The following is a 20153-nucleotide window of genomic DNA, read 5'->3' as shown; positions in this document are numbered from 1 at the left end:
TGTCTCATGGAGACCACGTGAAAAGCCCTCGGGCAAAGTGGGCTGGTTGAGAGAGAGATCGCATTACCTGCAACTTGATTGACACCTGCGATCCCGTGAAGAAGTATAAGGGAGGGTCTGAGGGGGGGGAACCCTCAGACGCACCAAGGAGACACCAAGGAAGCACGATACCGATTCCCGTGGGAACGGGAAGCCATTTTGAAGGAAGCCACGTGCGTTAGATTCCAAATTTTGAATCTGTGGCTAGAACCAACGAAAGACTGCTTTTAACAAACAGCGGGGAAGCCTGCTCCCCTGATTCCAAGGATTTGCTCTGCAAAGACAACGGGCAAGTATTTATCCTTTCTAAATCATCTCTCTCTCTCTCTACAACGTGAAAACCCCAGCGGTTTCCAAAAGGGAAAAGCCTGCAAACTTCTGAGTGACTCTTTATATTTCAGTTGGACTCAGTATTACCCCTAGACAACTATAGAGCTTATTTCTGATTGATTATGGTTACACCGGTGTTTTAGATTGAGTTTGACGATGCCTATGATCTGAATGTTTTGTATTAACCATACATTTGTGCCCTTTTTGAATAAAACGTTTGAAAATAGTAGCATCCGACTCAGCTGATCCATCTATCTTTGCTGGTAAGTTACCTGGTTACGGGGTTACATAACATTGGAAACATTAAAAGATTTTGGTAAATTTTCAGGATATCAACTTAACTTGAATAAAAGTGAATTGTTTCCATTAAATGCCCCTGTTTTTATATATAATGATACTCCATTTAGAATTATTAATTCTTTTAAATATTTAGGTACTATAATTACTAAAAAAAATAAAGATCTTTATAAAGCTAATATAGTTCCTTTAATGGACTCCATGAAACAACTATTTTCTAGATGGAATCCACTTACTCTCTCTTTAATAGGCCATATCCATGCTGTGAAAATGATGATTTTACCTAGATTTTTATATATTTTCCAAAATATACCTATCTTTTTAAACTAAAAAATTTTTTGATCAAACTGACTTTTATTTCGTCCTTTATTTTGAACAATAAGAAACCAAGAATTAATAAGTATCATTTACAAAAATCTAAAAAAGATGGTGGACTTGCACTTCCTAATTAAAGACTATTATTGGACTGTTAATATCAGACAATAGTCCTGACGAAGGGTCTCGGCCCGAAACATCGACAACACTTCTCCCTATAGATGCTGCCTGGCCTGCTGCGTTGCACCAGCATTTTGTGTGTGTTGCTTGAACTTCTAGCATCTGCAGATTTCCTCGTGTTTGAATATCAGACAATTATGTTTTTGGTTATATTGGCTCGACAAAAGCCAAAAACCAATTTGGGTTGATTTGAAATTAAAAGCTATTAAACAATTTCATTTAACCTCAATATTAGGAGCTCCATTACCTTTACAGCTCTCTAAAATTCCAAATTTATATCTTTACCGTTATTAAACAGTCCTTACGGACTTGGTTTCAGTTTCGCAATTTTTAAAATTTTAAACAACTTAAATTGTCTAGTTCTTTATATCGAGACTTTTTATTTAAACCTTCAATAACCGATCCCATTTTTCTCCTATGGAGAAATAAAGGGATCCATTCTTTTACAGATTTATTTTGTGATGGTCGATTGATGACTTTTGAAGAGTTAATTAACAAATATTCTCTCACTCATACACACTTTCTGCAATATCTTCAGGTTAGACATTTTTTAAAACAATATTTATCTAAGTTTCCATATTTGCAAGAATCTGATTTGTTGGATACCATTTTGAATTTGAATCCTTTAGCGAGAGGTTCCATTGGTAGAATTTATAATTTATTTTTACTAAAAAAAGAACCTCTCATTAAAGATTGAACTAGATTGGGAGAGAGAACTTAATATGACCTTTGTTAATGAAGACTGGGTTTGAAATTTGAAGAAGTAAATTCTTCTTCTATATGTACCAATCACTGTTTAATTCAGTTTAAAATTATTTAACAAAGGAGAGACTATCCAAAATATTTCCTAGTATAGATAATTACTGCGATAGGTGTAAAACTGAAGTAGCTACTTTGTCACATATGTTCTGGTCATGTTCTTCATTGAAATCTTTTTGGAAAATCTTTATTTTCAACAATTTCTAAAGCTCTGAATATTAATTTACAATCTAATAGATTGACTTCTATTTGGAATAGTTCCGCATCATGTTCAGGGTTTTTCATCTTCAGATCAACATGTTCAGATCAGCATTTGTTACATTATTGGCAAGAAGGGCTATTTTATTAAAATGGAAAGATACCTCTGTCCCTACATTAATTAAATGGTTTTCTCAACTAATGTTATGTCTCAGTTTGGAAAAAATTAGAAGTAGAATTTTTGATCCTCGATTCAATTTTGAGAGAAGATGGGGCTCTTTTGCCAAATATTATCATTTAATTTGATTTATTTTATATGGTTTCCTTCCAATCTTATACCATATAAACATGAATTGGTTATTGATGATTCTTTTTCTTTATGTATATAGATGATGGTAAGACATATTGCTCCGGGGGTTGATTTCTAATGGGTTTTTTTTTCCTTTTTTGTAGTCAGTGGGGTTCCCCCCCCCCCCAGTTAGTTGGGGTTCTTTTTTTTCCTTCTTTTCCTTATATATAGTTTTTTTTTCATTTTCATATATTATGATCAGCTTTTTTCTTCTTCAGCTTTATTAATTGTATAAATATCAATTTGTTGAAGTTTTGTATCATTTTATAGCTGTAGAAGATTATGTACCAATAAAAAGATTCTAAAAATGAAAATGAAATGAGGAGGTAGGTGCCAAGAAAGGACTGCGAAGGATAGTGGTGAACGCAGATTCAATAGTGGTGCTTAAAAGACATGAATATACAGGAATGGAACGATATGGATCTTGTACAGGTAGAAGAGAATGAGTTTAATTCAGCATCATGTTCAGCACAGATATTGTCTTCATGTACTCTACTGCTCTGCATTTGTTTTTCTATATTGATTAGACTTTCAGCATCCATAGGTTTATTTTTATTTTCACACATCAGACATTGCTCTCAATGTTTTAAGGCAGAGGCAATTGATTTTCAACAACCATAACCATCTTCCTTTGTGCCAGAGAGGGTTTTGACCTTCATTCCCAATGAACTCAGTTTTAGCAGATCTCATTGATTCCACACTCAGTCAAATGCTGCAACTCAGATATTTTTATCCATAACTTAGGTCTAGCATGAAGACAATTGCTGAGTAAATGCCATAGTCCTCTTAAAAAAATCATTTTGCTGATAATATAATTAATGAGAGAATGGATCTGACCTGCCTTCTGGATGCTTGAGCAAGTTTCCACATTGTTGTGTAGTTACTGGCATTATAACTATACTGGAACAATTACGGTAAAATAGCACACTTGCCTCCAACATTGTCAGGTCCTGAAATCTTAGCTTATTCTGATATTTTAGCAATTACTTTATATCACATTAAACAAATGGAACTAGCATCAAATTACTAAGATATACCTAACAAGATAACCAAATACATTTCTGGAAATTCAAAGGAGAAATAGCTCGATAATGAATATACAGCTGGCAAGAATAACCACAAGCCAAGTAAATCAGGATAACACCACACTATTCATGATGAAAATCTGCATTACAATTATAAATTTCAGATTCTCACCTTCATTATCAACTGTTTCACAAATAGCAACAGGAACGCCCGCAAAGAAAGAATCTCCTTCTGGTTTGGTCTGGGGCCATCTAGGAGGTAAAGAAATGTAATTTTTTTATATTAGCATCAAGTAATTACAAAGTTACTCATCTATGCTGATTATGCTTCTTCACAAATAGGAAGCAAGTCATGATTTAGATGAGCACATCTACACACAGTATTGCCGCAGGAAAGCGGCATCCATCAACGGGGACGTCCACTACCAAGGTCATGCTCTCGTCTCGATACTGCCATCAAGAAGGTGGTACTGGAGCTTCAGGACTCACACTATCAGGTTCTGGAACAGTTATTAACCCATCAGACTCCTGAACCAAAGGGGTTAACTTCACTTAATTTCACTTGCTCCATCACTGAAATGTTTCCACAACCGCTGGACTCACTTTCAAGGACTCTTTATCTCATGCTCTTGACACTTTTGGCTTATTTATTTACAATTATTATTTCTTTCTTTCTGTATTTGAACAGTTTGTCATCTTCACACTAGTTGTACACCCAGTTGGTGCGGTCTTTCATTGATTCTATTATGGCTATTGGATTTATTGAGTATGCCGGCAAGAAAATGAACCTCAGTGTTGTACAAATGTGTATATAGTGACATATGTACTTTGATAATATACAGCTTCTTTAAACAATGCACAATATTGAACTGAAATGTAGAATTCTCAGTTTAGATTCCTAATTTGTCCCAAATCAAATTTAATTAGACAAGAAAGGATACCACATGTAGCTGAGTGGTACGTGTGCACCTGTGCACATATGCATGGAAGAGGGGGATGGTGGAATGGCAATTTAAGGAGGAGAATCTCTGCCTCTGTCTGTATATAATATTCACCAACGGGAAGGGAAATCATCAAATTCATACTTCAGACTTGCATCACTGTGCTCTTTGACATGACTAATGACAGAACACAGCAATTGTTCTCCTTGGCAAAATGAACAACATGGCTAGTGGGGTTGGAGTGTATGATAGCAGCATAAGAATAAGGACAACATAAAATCAGGGAAGGGAATTGGGAATGATTGCCTGAAGTTGTCCATCTTAAATAGTGTAAAACGGGATTATCTTGAAAGGGAAATTCACTGCAAACCTGGGGGAAAAAGTATTACATCACTTGCCTCCAATACTTGCAGCGGGTCTAAAAACTAAGAATTTAACGTGAGTTTCCCTTGAGCTTTGGTGGTTTAAAATAATTCACTAGTGAATTAATTCATCATTGAAGTTCAGCATCTTAAAAACTTCAAAAACCACACTAAGAAGATAGTCAAGAAGATTAACACAAGGATTAACATGATTCAGAAAATAGCAAGCTTACGTGCTGTGAACAAGATCAAGATGTAATCAGAACTAATTGTAGATATTCAGTTTAACACCATAATGCAATATTTCAGAGCACAAGTTCTCTCCAACATCTTGGCCTCTGTGATGATTTACATCATTCTTCCATCCATAGCACCACTTTGGAGCAGCAGAACACCTGCATCTCCAGTGCCACCTGTTGGAAATCTGCAAGTTCTTCTTGTGACCTCTTTGTTTTCCCCCCTTCAGTGTCCATTTCCCTCTCATACCAAAGAAAATGTTTTGGTAGCTTATTGGGCCACTATTAATTGTTCCTAAAGTTCAGGTAAATTGTAGAAACTGGAAGGGGTCAATGAGAAAGGGAAAATAAAGTGCTTTAACTGTATTTTTTGACAGTGGGCACAGAATGAGGTTAGTGATCCTGTGATGAAAACTGAAACTCAGGAAAATAAACACTTTACCAGGACCTCAATACCCAACCCCCACCGGCACCTGTGATCACGTAAACCCTGCAGATACATCCAGTCAATCTCTAGCAAGGCAATTTCGACATTGAACCAAGTTGGGAAGACAAATAGTAAATAAAGGTAAAAATAAGCACCTTGTGGAGAGGCATCCAGGGCTTTGTGCTCCCTTGTTTATTTTTTGTTATTATTAAATCACATACACATGAATTTTGGCAGGTGTACGGCTCGGGAGGGGGAGTTATGAAACTTCTAGGCAGGAACTTGGGAACATAAATTGGGAAAAGATGTACTCAGAGAAATGTACAACAGAAAAGTGGCAGTTGTTTAGGGACTACTTGCATAAGGTTCTGGATAAGTTTGTGCCTTTGAGGCAGAGGAAGTATGGTAGAGTGAAGGAACCAAGGTTGACAAGAGAGTGGAATATCTAGTCAAGAGGAAGAAAAGTTCAGAAAGCAAGGATCAGACAGGGCTCTACAGAGCTACAAGGTAACCAGGAAGAAGTTTAAGAATGAACTTTAGAGAGCAAGGGGGAATGCAAAGACATTGGTGAGTAGGATTAAGGAAAACCCCCAGGCATTCTACATGTATGTGAGAACAGGAGGATGGCTAGAGTCAGGAGAGGACCAGAGAAAGAGCAGGAAACACATGCCTGGAGACAGCGAAAGAAGGGAGGTCCTTAATGAATATTTTACTTCAGTTGTCTATGAGAGGGACCTTGATATTTGTGAGGGCAGCATAAAACAGGCTGACATGCTAGAAGATGAACAAGGTTGCACTATAACTTTTGAAAAACAATACTACAAATAAATTCCCGAAGCGAGAAGGAATATACCACAGGTTATGACAAGAAGCAAGAGAAGAAATTGTTGCACTTCTAGCAGTGACTTTTGCATCCTCACTGACCACAAGAGTAGTAATAAATGATTAGAGGGTGGCAAATGTTAATCCTTTGTTCAAGAAAGTGAGTTGGGATTACCCTGGAAATTATAGACCAGTGAATTTTATTTCAGTGGTGAGCAAATTATGGGAGAAGGTTCTTAGATACAAGATTTACGAGTATTTGAAGAAGCATAGTCTGATTAGCAATAGTCAGCATTACTTTATGAGCAGTATTAACAAAGGTAGAACAGCGGATATTATTAGGGCACTTGGTAAGGTTCCCATGGTAGGCTCATTCAGAAAGAATATCTGTTGCACATTCCAGCCATTTTGGGCAGCCGTGTAGACCTGACAGAGTGTGGGGGCTTCTCTAGTTTCCCTTTGGGTCATTTCTGCCATAATAGAGAGACTTTTGATTTGCATTAATGAAATACATCAAGAGGAGTGTCCCCTTTTGTAAAGTTTCAGGTATTTCCTTTTCCAAGAGTAAACAGAACAATCCATTAGCATTTCCATGATTAGTTGCTTTCTTCAATTTGATCTTCTAACTGTCCTCCAAGCAACAGAGCACATCTCTACATTCGTGCTGCTCTTGTTGGTGGAACACCCTGCCATGTATTGAAAATGGACACTAGTTGTTGATAAACAGTGATGAAGGTAAACTTTCTCTCCCATACAAGTACTGGTTGAAACAATTTGCACCTGAAACCAGACTCAAGGCCCCTCTGTCAATCTGTGCTTAATTTTTCTCTGCAGCAGCAAGGGAACGGGATGAAAAAGCTATGGGGTGTTCATTTCTATCACTCCTAACATATGACACGACTACACCTATACTGTAAGGCAAGATGTCACAAGGAAGTTTCAATGGACAATGTGGATCATAATGTGTGAGGACAGTGGTTGACCTCACATTTCCTTTGTCCTTTGGAAATCCACCTCACACGCCTTTGTCCATTGCCGTTTCTTCCCAATCGCTAGTAATGAGTTCAAGGGGTGGAGTACAGTAGCCAAGTTTGGCAGGAACCTGTTATAGAAGTAGAGAAATCCTGAAAAGGGCCACAACTGTGATACATCCTTTGGCCTTGGGGCATCCACCACTGCTTGAATTTTCTCAGCGCACTTGTGTAATCTTATGCGTCAATGATGTGCAAGCAGTAAGTGATGCTTGGTTTAAATAATTCACACTTATTGCAACGTGGTCCAAGTGCATACTTGCCTAATCTTTTTAAACACTGCTGAGATTTTGGATATGCTCCTTGTCATCCTCGCCAGTAACAATGACATCATGCAGGTAATGCTGAGTGCCTCGGCAGCCTTGCAGCACCTGGTCCAAAGCTTTCTGCCAGAGTGCAGGTGCAGATGCTACTCCAAAAATAAGCCTATTATAGTGATAAAGCCCTTTGTGAGTGATTATACTGAGAGACAGCTTCAGCCAAGTCCACTTTGCTGAAGTATTTCCCTCCAGAAAGGTTTGCAAAGATTCCCCTACCTTGGGCAGTGGGTATTGATCTACTTGCAGTAGTAGGTTGCTGGGTTGATGGTGGCCTTAAAAATCACCACAGATCCTGACAGGCCCATGCTTCTTAGCTTCTGGGATCACCGGCATTGCCCATGGGCTCCACTCAACTTTAAAAGAATTCCTTCAGCCTCCATGACATCCTGCTTACTGGCTACTTTATCACAGATGGTATAAGGAATCAGGCAGACTTTGTAAAGCTTGGATGTAGCATTTTCATTTAACACCATTTTCTTTAATATATTTCAGTTTTCCAGTGTCAACCTTGAACACTGCTGTGGCATCATCCAGTACCCCTCTCAATTTCCTTTCAGTTCACTTGATTGTAAGGGATATGGAATGCAAATGGTGGATGGATCTCCAATCAAGTTGCAGTCGTCTCAGCCAATTACAGCCCCACAATGCTGGCCCTTCTGTTTTTACCGCATAGAAGACAATATGGCTTGTTATTTGTTGTATTTCACTATTATGAATGTCATTCCCACTGGAGTTTCTTTCCCCCCAGTATGGTTCTTAGTTGCATATCTGCAGGCTTCAGTTCAGTACCTTTGAAATACCATTCAAACTCATTTTGTGAAATGACTGAAACAGCTGAGTCAGTATCCAATTCCATTTTAATTAATTTGCTGTGCATTTCAGGTGCAAGACATATTGATCATCTTCTGTTAGTTTTCACCTTGCAAATCTCAAGGCTACCCCATTCTGTGTCACTCTCATTGTTATCAGATGTTTCACCAACAGCAGACAGATATAAGTTAACCTTTCAAAAATAACATGATGTTTTATCTTTTTCTCTTCCCTATGCCATCCATAATTGTTTCTGCCCAACATGCTCTTTTGTATGTGGCCTACTTTATTGCCTTTTCTGCAAGTTTCACCTTTAAATCTGAATTACTCTGGTGTCTGTGTGCCCTTGCCACATCAGTATCACAATTTGTTTTGCCAAACAAGTTTCTGTTTAGTCACTGCAATTTTGTTCAGTCGCTTTCATTCCCGATTGCAACTCAATTGTGACTCTCGCTGCAGTTTCCATTGATACAATTTCAACTGCTCTTTTCAACATGAGCTGTGCTTCAGTTTGGAGCCTGTTTTGAATGTTTCTTTATAAGATTCCACAATCTAAACAATCTCTCAATGCATTATTAAACCCAATGTTCAGAGAATTACTTCAGTTCAGTCATGTAAAAAAATTTTAAACTCTAATGTGCTGTTCTTTAACAGGTAGGCAGTTGTCTTGGGACCACTTTAAAACTACCTCGTTGCCACTGTTATATTTTGTAACTCCAAAACATAAAAATTGTTAAAAGAAAAACACAGGAGCCGGGGATGCAATTAAGCTAATAGTTTTACTTTGTGAGATGTGCACTTATGACATACATGTCTGATATTCATGTACTTCATACATATAAGCAGTAATGAATTATGTAAACAAAGAATACTTAATATGTTTACAATATTACTCAAATATTAAATACACAACAATCTTCTCACAGCTACCATCAGACAGGACAGCTACTCCCCTGCAACCATACGGTTCTTGACTCAAACTGCACAACCCTAATCACTACCACAGTTTAGCAACAGTGTGACCACTTTGCACAACAATGGACTGCATTTTTTGTTCTAATTGCGTTTACTGTTGGGGGGGAGCAAAATATACACATATTTGTTATGTGATGATATGTGCCTGCAATGCTACTGCAACTAAGATTTTCATGCATCAAATGTTCTTGTGCATATGACAATAAACTTGACTTTGACCAATACTTTGTTTGTAAAATAAATTGACCCAGTACATTGGATTGCAATTGTTCTTCCATTGTTTAAACTCCTGTGTTTAGCTTTACACCATCTTTCACATTAGTTGCTAACCATTATTAATGAAACAAATAGAGCTTTTAATTATTAGGGACCTGTACTGACTTTGCCTCATACCATAAACCACTTTAAAATGCTTCCCATTATTTTCCCATTAACAGGTTAGACCATATTTTCATTGTTGACTTACACTTCCAAGTTTGTCTCATTCTCCCATTAAATTCAATGTTATGGCTATGATTTCCAAGCTACTCCCTTCACTAAAGCAGGTGCTTGGACAGCTTTATGTTCAGCAGCATGCTGGAATGAATCCCAAACCAAAAGCTAAGATATCCCTGTAGAATACCATAAACTGCACATTTAAAGTCATATTGCTTTCTCACCTAAAAATCTTCCATATAGCTTTGGAAAGACTCAATAACTAAAGATTCAAATCAATCTTTTCCAAATTCATTGCACTGTCAGCTAGAGTAATCAAATGCAACAATCTTGAAAGTTTTATTTGAAGCTATGTTTCTGCTTAGCTTCCAAATAAGATTCTCTTCGCTGATTGACTATGCTCCAAATTGATTTGATGTACCTGCACATGCAGTGGTGCCAATTTACATGGAAATGTAAAGATTAGGTTCAATATTTATTGTGCATCTATGGAATATAGAGAATAAAATAAATCAGCACAGGTGAAATTACTTCATGAATTATTGGAGGTCTCATCTTACCCAAGCCTTTGGGAACAACTCCACTACGATCTTGAGGATTCACCACCCAGTAATAGTATTTCAGCGTGTGCATTATCTGTAACACAGTACCAACTCTTCGAACTGCATTATAAATAGTAGCAGTGCTGATGAACTCAGTAGACAAGTAAGTGTACAACTGTAACTGGACCTGGATTGAGACAAACAAGAATGACTAAATGATTTATGTTCAGACCCAATGACTTAACCATTCATGAACAGAAACTGAAATGTATTAACTTTGCCTACATGCTAACTTCATGCTTAAACTGAAAGAGCTTAAAAGAAAACAAAAACCTGCATGAAGATCAGTGCATTTAAACTTCTAGTGTGAGAAAAATTCCAGTGATTTGGGTTGAGCAGGGGGTAAGCAGAGGGAGAGGGAGTGGGAAGTGGGAGTACACGCACGTGTATGTGGGTATGTACGGGCAGATGCTCGTATGTGTAGGTGCAAGGACTTTGGAATATTTAACTCTTCATGGCAGAGTTAGGACCCAAATTTTTAAAAAGAACAGCAAGCGAGGTTCCAAGAGTCATGTCATGAGATAACAGGTACATGATTGGCCGGTGTGAATTAATTCTTTTTGTAAAACAGAGACTAGGAAATTATAGACGACTGGATTAAATTTTACTTAATAACTGCAAATCATCAATAATTAAACACTAAAAGTTGAACACTGGAAGAATACGGGACTGATGCACAGTCTAAATTCAAGAGGTCAATATAAAACTTTTGACCCAATGAATGCTGCTTGACCGAGTTCTTCCAAAATTGGATCTTTTTCCCCAAAACCCACCATGTCTCATGTCTCGATTAAAGACCAACTTGTTACATAAATAATTTCAGAGTTGTATACTTTGATAATATGAACTTTTGAAATATCATAATAAACCATCTACCACATGGCAGCAGTTTGTGGAAATTTATAAATGGAAAGATTTCTTGAGCTCCAGCACAGAAACAGGCCCTTTGGCACATCTAGTCCATGCCGAACTGTTATTCTACCTCGTCCCATCAGCTCCCACATGGACCATAGCGCACTGTAACCCTCCCATCCATGTACTTATCTAGACTTCTCTTAAGTGTTGCAATCAAACACTTACACTAGTAGCTCTTTCGACACGTATAGCACCCTCCAAGTGAAGTTCCACCTCAGGTTCCTTGGAATATTTCATCTACTATCCTTAACCTACGACCTCGAGTTCTAGTCTCAAATAACTTCTAGCTGCACAGGAGATATATCCATCACAAATTTCTCTAGCTCAAAATCAGTGTGCTGGAGAGAGTGTCTGAGATACAAACACAGATAAACGTTTGGACAGTTTTATCCAGGATAAGGCCATGAACCACAGGAAAGCACAGCTACTGCCCAACAGGTACAATATACAAAAACCAGATAACGCTGGAAGAACTTCACCAAACAAACAGCCACTGTGGAAAGAAAAAACAGTCAAAGACCCTTCACCAAAACATTAACCTGAAGCATTAGCTGGTTTCCACTGATGCTGCTTGACTGGCTGAGTCCCTGAAGCATTTGTTTTTGTTTCAGAGTCCGTTACCTGTAGTTATATTTTTTTTCCCCCAGATGTGCTGTAATCTGTACTTATGAGGATAAGCAGAAAAACTACAGAGTAGACAGCCACAGTGCACTCCTATTATAGAAGCTAATTATCCCATCAATCAGTACAACCTTCTGAAGGAGGCTCATGCAATCACAGTGAGAAAATGCAAACTGCAAGTCAGCACTGAACCTGACTGCTGCACTTGGAAGGCAACAGTGATAATCACAATGCTATCAAGCTGCCAATGTAATGCCAAGATAAATGGCCTAACTGTGTTCAAAGCTAGAATGATAGGAAGCTATTGCAATTGCATTCTTAAGAGGGAGGCCGAGCAGCCAGAAGTCGTGATACATATTGGCACCGACAACAAGGTAGGAAAAAGGATAAGGTCCTGAAAAGAGAAAACAGGGACCTAGGTAGGAAGCTGAAAAGCAGAACCTAGAGGGTAGTAATTTCTGGATTGCTGCCGTAACACATGCCATTGAGGATGTGGATCATAGGGTCTCTTCCAGGCAAGGCTGTACAAAAAGAATGGGTTACACCTGAACTTGAGGAGGACCAATGTTCTCGCAGGCAAATTTACTAAAGCTTTTGGGGAAGCTCTAAATGAGTTTGGCAGGAGTGTGGAAACCAGAGTGACAGGTCAATTTGTATACAGGTAGTGCACTGTGGAGAGATTGAGGCAGGATAGGTAAGTTGACAAGGCAAAACTGCAGTCAGAAGGATGCATTGAAGTGTGTCGATTGCAATGCAAGATGAATCAGGAACAAGGGTGATGAACAAAGAGCACAGATCAGTACATGGAACAACAATGTTGCAGCTATTACAGAGACTTCATTGTCATAACAGCAGGAATGGCTGCTGAATGTTCCAGGATTTACATTTTTCAAAATAGACAGGAAGGGAGGTAAAAAAGATGGGGGTGTGGCATTGCTAATCAAGGACAAAATCACAGCTGCAAAAGGTTTAGATGGGGCCCAGGAAGGATTCCTGATGCAATATGTAGACAGGCCAACTAGATAAGAAGACATACTGGATCTGTTGCTACGTAATGAACCAGGTCTGGTGCCAGCTCTCTCGGTCAGTGAACATTTCAAAAACTCCGACCTTTACTACTGCCCTCGAGAGGATGGAGTAGATTATATGGGAAAGTACTTAATTGGGGAGGAGGAATTAAGGTGCTATTAGGGAAAACTAGGGAGCATAAATTGGGAATTGATAACTCAAAGAATTCCACAAGCATGTGGAAGACTTTTTAGAGAGCACTTGTCTGGGGTTCTGGATAGTTTTGTCCCATTAAGGCAGGGAAAGGATAGTCGATAGTGAAGTTACCACGGTTGACAAGACATATAGAACATCTAGTCAAGAGGAAGAAAGAAGCTTACTTAAAGTTTACAAAGCAAGGACCAGACAGGGCTCTACAGAGTTATAAGGTAGCCAAAAGAAGGCATTCTACACGTATGTGAAGAACAGGCGGACAGCTAGTTAGGGAAGGGCCAATCAGTGACAGAAAAGGAAATCTGGAGTCAGAGGAGGTAATGGAATTCCTTAATGAATATTTTGCTTCAGCATTCACCACCGAGAGACCCAAGCATTTGTGAGGACAGTGTAAAACAGGCTGTGACAGATGATTGGAGGGTGACAAATGTTTAAAAAGCAGAGTTGGGATAGGCAACACACACAAAATGCTGGTGGAACGCAGCAGGCCAGGCAGCATCTATAGGGAGAAGCACTGTCGGCATTTCGGGCCGAGACCCGTCGTCAGGACTAACTGAAAGGAAAGATAGTAAGAGATTTGAAAGTAGGAGGGGGAGGGGAAAATGCGAAATGATAGAAGACCGGAGGGGGTGGGGTGAAGCTGAGAGCCAGACAGGTGATTGCCAAAAGGGATACAGAGCTACAGAAGGGAAAGGTTCATGGGACGGGAGGCCTAGGGAGAAAGAAAGGGGGAGGGGAGCACCAGAGGGAGATGGAAAACAGGCAAAGTGATGGGCACAGAGAGAAAAAAACTAAATATATCAGGGATGGGGTAAAATGGGGAGGGGCATTAAAGTAAGTTAGAGAAGTCAATGTTCATGCCATCAGGTTGGAGGCTAGCCGGTATATAAGATGTTGTTCCTCCAACCTGAGCGTGGCTTCATCTTGACTGTAGAGGAGGCCACGGATAGACATATCAGAATGGAAATGGGACGTGGAATTAAAATGTGGGGCCACAGGGAGATCCTGCTTTCTCTGGCGGACAGAGCGTAGGTGTTCAGCAAAATGGTATCCCAGTCTGCGTCGGATCTCACCAATATATAAAAGGCCACACCGGGAGCACCGGATGCAGTACACCACACCAGCCGACTCACAGGTGAAGTGTCGCCTCAGCTGATAGAACTGTCTGGGGCCCTGAATGGTGGTGAGGGAGGAAGTGTAAGGGCAGGTGTAGCACTTGTTCCGCTTGCAAGGATAAGTGCCAGGAGGGAGATCGATGGGAAGGGATGGGGGTGATGAATGGACAAGGGAGTCGTGTAGGGAGCGATCCCTGCGGAAAGCAGGAAGGGGGGGGGGCGGGAAAGATGTGCTTGGTAGTGGGATCCTGTTGGAGGTGGCGGAAGTTACGGAGATTTATACGTTGGATCCGGTGGCTGGTGGGGTGGTAGGTGAGGACAAGGGGAATCCTATCCCGAGTGGGGTGGTGGGCGGATGGGGTGAGGGCTGATGTGCGGGAAATGGGAGAGATGCATTTGAGAGCAGAGTTGATGGTGGAAGGAGGGAAGGCCCTTTGTTTAAAAAAGGAAGACATCTCCTTCGTCCTGGAATGAAAAGCCTCATCCTGAGAGCAGATGCGGCAGAGATGGTAGAATTGTGAGAAGGGTATAGCATTTCTGCAAGAGACAGGGTGGGAAGAGGAATAGTCCAGGTAGCTGTGAGAGTCTGTAGGCTTATAGTACAAACCCCATTTCCAGAAAAGTTGGGATATTTTCCAAAATGCAATAAAAACAAAAATCTGTGATATGTTAATTCACATGAACCTTTATTTAACTGACAAAAGTACAAAGAAAAGACTTTCAATAGTTTTACTGACCAACTTAATTGTATTTTGTAAATATACACAAATTTAGAATTTGATGGCTGCAACACACTCAACAAAAATTAGGACAAAGGCATGTTTACCATTGTGTTACATCACCTTTCCTTTTAATAACACTTTTTAATCGTTTTGGAACTGAGGATACTAATTGTAGATTTGCAGTTGGAAATTTTATCCATTCTTGCTTGATATAAGACTTCAGCTGCTCAACAGTCCGTGGTCTCTGTTGTCTGATTCTCCTCTTCGTGATGCGCCATACATTTTCAATAGGAGATAGATCTGGACTGGCAGCAGGCCAGTCAAACACACGCACTCTGTGTCTACAAAGCCACGCTGTTGTAGCCCGTGCAGAATGTGGTCTGGCATTATCCTGCTGAAATAAGCATGGACGTCCCGAGAAGAGACGTCACCTTGATGGCAACATATGCCTCTCTAAAATCCTAGTATACGCCTCAGAGTCAATGGTATGATGCTGGCTTTTGCACCTTTCACTGATAACAATCAGGATGGTCGTTTTCATCTTTGGCATGGAGAACTCGACGCCCGTTTTTTCCGAAAACTAGCTGAAACGTGGACTCATCTGACCACAGCACACGGTTCCGCAGTCTTTCGGTCCATCTGAGATGAGCTCAGGCCCAGAGAACTCGCCGGCGTTTCTGCATAGAGTTGATGTATGGCTTCCTCCTTGCGTAATACAGTTTCAAGTTGCATTTCTGGATGCAGCGAAGTACTGTGTTAAGTGACAATGGTTTTCCGAAGTACTCCCGAGTCCAGGTGGCTATAATTGTCACAGTAGCATGACGGTTTCTTTGGCAGTGCCGCCTGAGGGCTCGAAGATCACGTGCATTCAACAGTGGTTTCTGACCTTGCCCCTTACGCACTGAGATGTCTCTGAATCTTTTCACAGTATTATGTACTGTAGATGTTGAAAGACCTAAATTCTCTGCAATCTTGCGTTGGGAAATGTTCCTTTTGAACTGACTAACAATTCTCTCACAAATTTTGGCACAAAGGGGTGAGCCACGACCCATCCTTGCTTGCAAAGACTGAGCCTTTGATGGACGCTACTTTTATACCCAGTCATGATACCTCAACGCTACCAATTAGCCTGCTTAATGCGGAGTCTTCCAAACCGGTGTTACTTGAATATTCTGTGCACTTTTCAATCTTATTTTAACTCTGTCCCAACCTTTGTTGAGTGTGTTGCAGCCATCAGATTCTAAATTTGTGTATATTTACAAAATACAATTAAGTTGGTCAGTAAAACTATTGAAAATCTTTTCTTTGTACTTTTGTCAGTTAAATAAAGGTTTACGTGAATTAACATATCACAGATTTTTGTTTTTATTGCACTTTGGAAAATATCCCAACTTTTCTGGAAATGGGTTTTATAGATATCAGTAGATAGGCCGTCTCCAGAGATGGAGACAGAAAGATCAAGAAAGGGGAGGGAGGTGTCGGAAATGGACCAGGTAAATTTGAGGGCAGGATGAAAGTTGGAGGCAAAGTTAATGAAGTTAATGAGCTCAGCATGTGTGCAGGAGGCAGCGCCAATGCAGTCGTCAATGTAGCGAAGGAAAAGAGGGGGGCAGATATCCGTATAGGCTTGGAACATGGACTGTTCCACAAAGCCAACAAGAAGGCAGGCATAACTGGGACCCATGCGGGTGCCCATGGCTACACCTTTGGTTTGGAGGAAGTGGGAGGAGCCAAAGGAGAAATTATTGAGAGTAAGAACTAATTTGGCTAGACGGAGGAGAGTGGTGGTAGAGGGGAATTGGTTAGGTCTGGAATCCAAAAAGAAGCGGAGAGCTTTGAGACCTTCCTGGTGGGGGGATGGATGTATATAGGGACGTCTTCCTTTTAATGTCTTCCTTCTTTAAACAAAGGGGCTTCCCTTCTTCCACCATCAACTCTGCTCTCAAACACATCTCTCCCATTTCCCGCACATCTGCCCTCACCCCATCCGCCCACCACCCCACTCGGGATAGGGTTCCCCTTGTCCTAACCTACCACCCCACCAGCCTCCGGATCCAACGTATAATTCTCCGTAACTTCCGCCACCTCCAACGGGATCCCACTACCAAGCACATCTTTCCCGCCCCCCATTTCTGCTTTCCGCAGGGATCGCTCCCTACGCAACTCCCTTGTCCATTCATCACCCCCATCCCTTCCCACCGATCTCCCTCCTGGCACTTATCCTTGCAAGCGGAACAAGTGCTACACCTGCCCTTACACTTCCTCCCTCACCACCATTCAGGGCCCCAGACAGTCCTTCCAGGTAAGGCGACACTTCACCTGTGAGTCAGCTGGTGTGGTGTACTGCATCCGGTGCTCCCGGTGTGGCCTTTTATATATTGGTGAGATCCGACGCAGACTGGGAGACTGTTTCGCTGAACACCTACGCTCTGTCCGCCAGAGAAAGCAGGATCTCCCTGTGGCCCCACATTTTAATTCCATGTCCCATTTCCATTCTGATATGTCTATCCGTGGCCTCCTCTACAGTCAAGATGAAGCCACGCTCAGGTTGGAGGAACAACATCTTATATACCGGCTAGCCTCCAACCTGATGGCATGAACATTGACTTCTCTAACTTACTTTAATGCCCCTCCCCATTTTACCCCATCCCTGATATATTTAGTTTTTTTCTCTCTGTGCCCATCACTTTGCCTGTTTTCCATCTCCCTCTGGTGCTCCCCTCCCCCTTTCTTTCTCCCTAGGCCTCCCGTCCCATGAACCTTTCCCTTCTGTAGCTCTGTATCCCTTTTAGCAATCACCTGTCTGGCTCTCAGCTTCACCCCACCCCCTCCGGTCTTCTATCATTTCGCATTTTCCCCTCCCCCTCCTACTTTCAAATCTCTTACCATCTTTCCTTTCAGTTAGTCCTGACGAAGGGTCTCGGCCCGAAATGCCGACAGTGCTTCTCCCTATAGATGCTGCCTGGCCTGCTGCGTTCCACTAGCATTTTGTGTGTGTTGCTTGAATTTCCAGCATCTGCAGATTTCCTAGAGTTGGGATAAGTCTGGGAACTAACTACCAGTGAGTCTTACTTTAGTAGTGGGCAAATTATTGGAGAACATTCTTACAGATAGGATTTACGAGCATCTGAAGAAGCATAGTCTGATTTTAGTAAGGTTCCTCATGTTAGGTTCATTCCCTTGGCTGTGTAGATTCAGAATTGGCTTGCCCATAGAAGGCAGAGAGTAGTTGTGTTGGAGTATATTCTGCCTGAAAAGTCAGTGAGCAGTGGTGTTCCCTAACAACATGTTGTGATCCCTGTTCTTTGAGATATTCATAAATGATGGATGCGGAAGTGGAAGGATGGGTTAGTAAGTTTACAGATGACACTATTATGGAGTTGTGGAGAGTGTAGTTTGTCGTAGGTTACAAAGGGACATTGACAGAATGCGCAGAGCTGGGCTTAAAAGTGGCAGATGGAATTCAACCCAGAAAAGTGTGAAGTGATTCACTTTGGAAGGTTGAATTTGAAAGGATAATACAGGATTTATGGCAGGATTCTTAGTATGGAGGAACAGAAGGATCTTGGAATCTAGTTCCATAGCTCCCTCAAAGTTACCACACAGATTGATAGGGTTTTTAAAATAGGTCTGTGTTGACCTTCAATAATCAGGGAATTGAGTTCAAGAGCCGCAGGGTAATGTTACAGCTTGATAAAACACTTGGAATATAATGCTCAGTTCTGATCACCTCCTTTTAGGAAGGATAGGAGCACGGTAGCATAGTGGTTTAACCAGTGTTGTATCTCAATAAATTCAAAAGAAAATGTGGAAGCTTTAGAAAAAGTGCAGAGATTTATCAGGATGTTGCATGGATTAGAGAAAATGTGTTATAAGGATAGGCTGAGCAAGCTAAGGTTTCTCCTGTTTGGAAAGAAGGAGCATGAGAGGTGACTTCCTGGAGCCGTTTAAGAGGCACAAATTGAGTGTAAGTGTGTATACACGTACACACACACACAATGGTGAGTGTGTAGATGCAGGAACATTATGGGCATTTAAGAAACTCTTAGATAGCCACATGTATGATAGAAAATTGGGAGTGCTATGTAGTTATAAACCATTAAATTGATCTCAGAATAGGTTAAAAGGTCATTGCAACATCATGGCCAAAGGGCCTGAACTGTTCCACATTCTTTGTTCTAATTGACTCTGGTTTGCAACTTCAAATTATGAGGAAATAGGCAAAGTCATTGCATCCTGTGCACTTCTGTCAAGAGTCACTCAGTAGTTATTCCATCATGAATAGATATACAATGGACAAATACATTGCACATCAAGGTACTCAGTCATTCCTCACATCTAAAATGACACCATTGCAGAGAATAACTGTACATCTTTGATTTTGTGCTTGGAAACACATGACAATTCTGTACATAATAGCAAGGGATCAAGCTGGTAAGAATCAATATGGTACTTTGTTAAAAAGCAAATCAAAATTAATAGCAATATGAAAAACAATTTGTTGAATGGCTAATGATCCAGTTTTCCCAAGGAACCCAATTTGGAATGGCATACACAACTTTAACTTATTTTTATTCACATAGCAAATTTAATTCAAAATGGATCAATTTAAGGTACGTACATCGTGTTTTTTTTTATTCAGTTTTATTTCAGACTGGAGTTTCTCAGATATAGGTATTTTCCAGAAGCTGGAAATTGTGTTTGTCTTCAATATTTTCAACCAATTATGTTTGAATGATACTCAGCTTAATGCAGATTTTTTTTAAAAGAGTGGTATATTAGTATCATTGCATAATTCTCTGCCTTTATAAAATAATCCTAAACAAAAATGCAAATATTCACCTTGGCAGGAGCATGGATCCAAATAGCAGGATTCAGAAGAATGTGATCACAAAGTTGTTTAAGTAGAGGACCACCATTCTGCAAGTTACTCAGATATTTAGCAAAGGCCAAACATAGTTCCAGCACTTCTCTGGTGATGTGAACTTTGGAAGACTGTAAAAAGAGTGTGATTTCAGATCTTTATGTCTCAATATTTAAACAATTTAAGCATGAAAATGCAATTCTATAGAGAACAAGTCTTATTGATTTCACTTCTAATTTATC

The 20153-nt window shown here is 40.3% G+C and overlaps 1 protein-coding gene across 2 annotated transcripts in view; it reads right to left on the bottom strand.

Moving 5' to 3' along the window:
- lrba (LPS-responsive vesicle trafficking, beach and anchor containing) overlaps positions 1–20153 on the bottom strand; it is an 807866-nt gene that overhangs the window by 705453 nt on the left and 82260 nt on the right. For both annotated transcript variants that reach the window (XM_073042906.1, XM_073042907.1), the window contains exons 12-14: positions 19890–20042; positions 10412–10580; positions 3665–3744 (exon numbers count right to left, since the gene is read on the bottom strand). In XM_073042906.1, the coding sequence (XP_072899007.1) occupies positions 3665–3744; positions 10412–10580; positions 19890–20042 (402 nt within the window). The remainder of the gene's footprint in view (positions 1–3664; positions 3745–10411; positions 10581–19889; positions 20043–20153) is intronic.

Source organism: Hemitrygon akajei, chromosome 4, assembly GCF_048418815.1.
Source record: "Hemitrygon akajei chromosome 4, sHemAka1.3, whole genome shotgun sequence".
In the NCBI taxonomy this organism is placed as follows: Eukaryota; Metazoa; Chordata; class Chondrichthyes; order Myliobatiformes; family Dasyatidae; genus Hemitrygon; species Hemitrygon akajei.
Note: the sequence above shows the minus strand (reverse complement) of the source record. Positions and strands in the feature narration are given on the sequence as shown.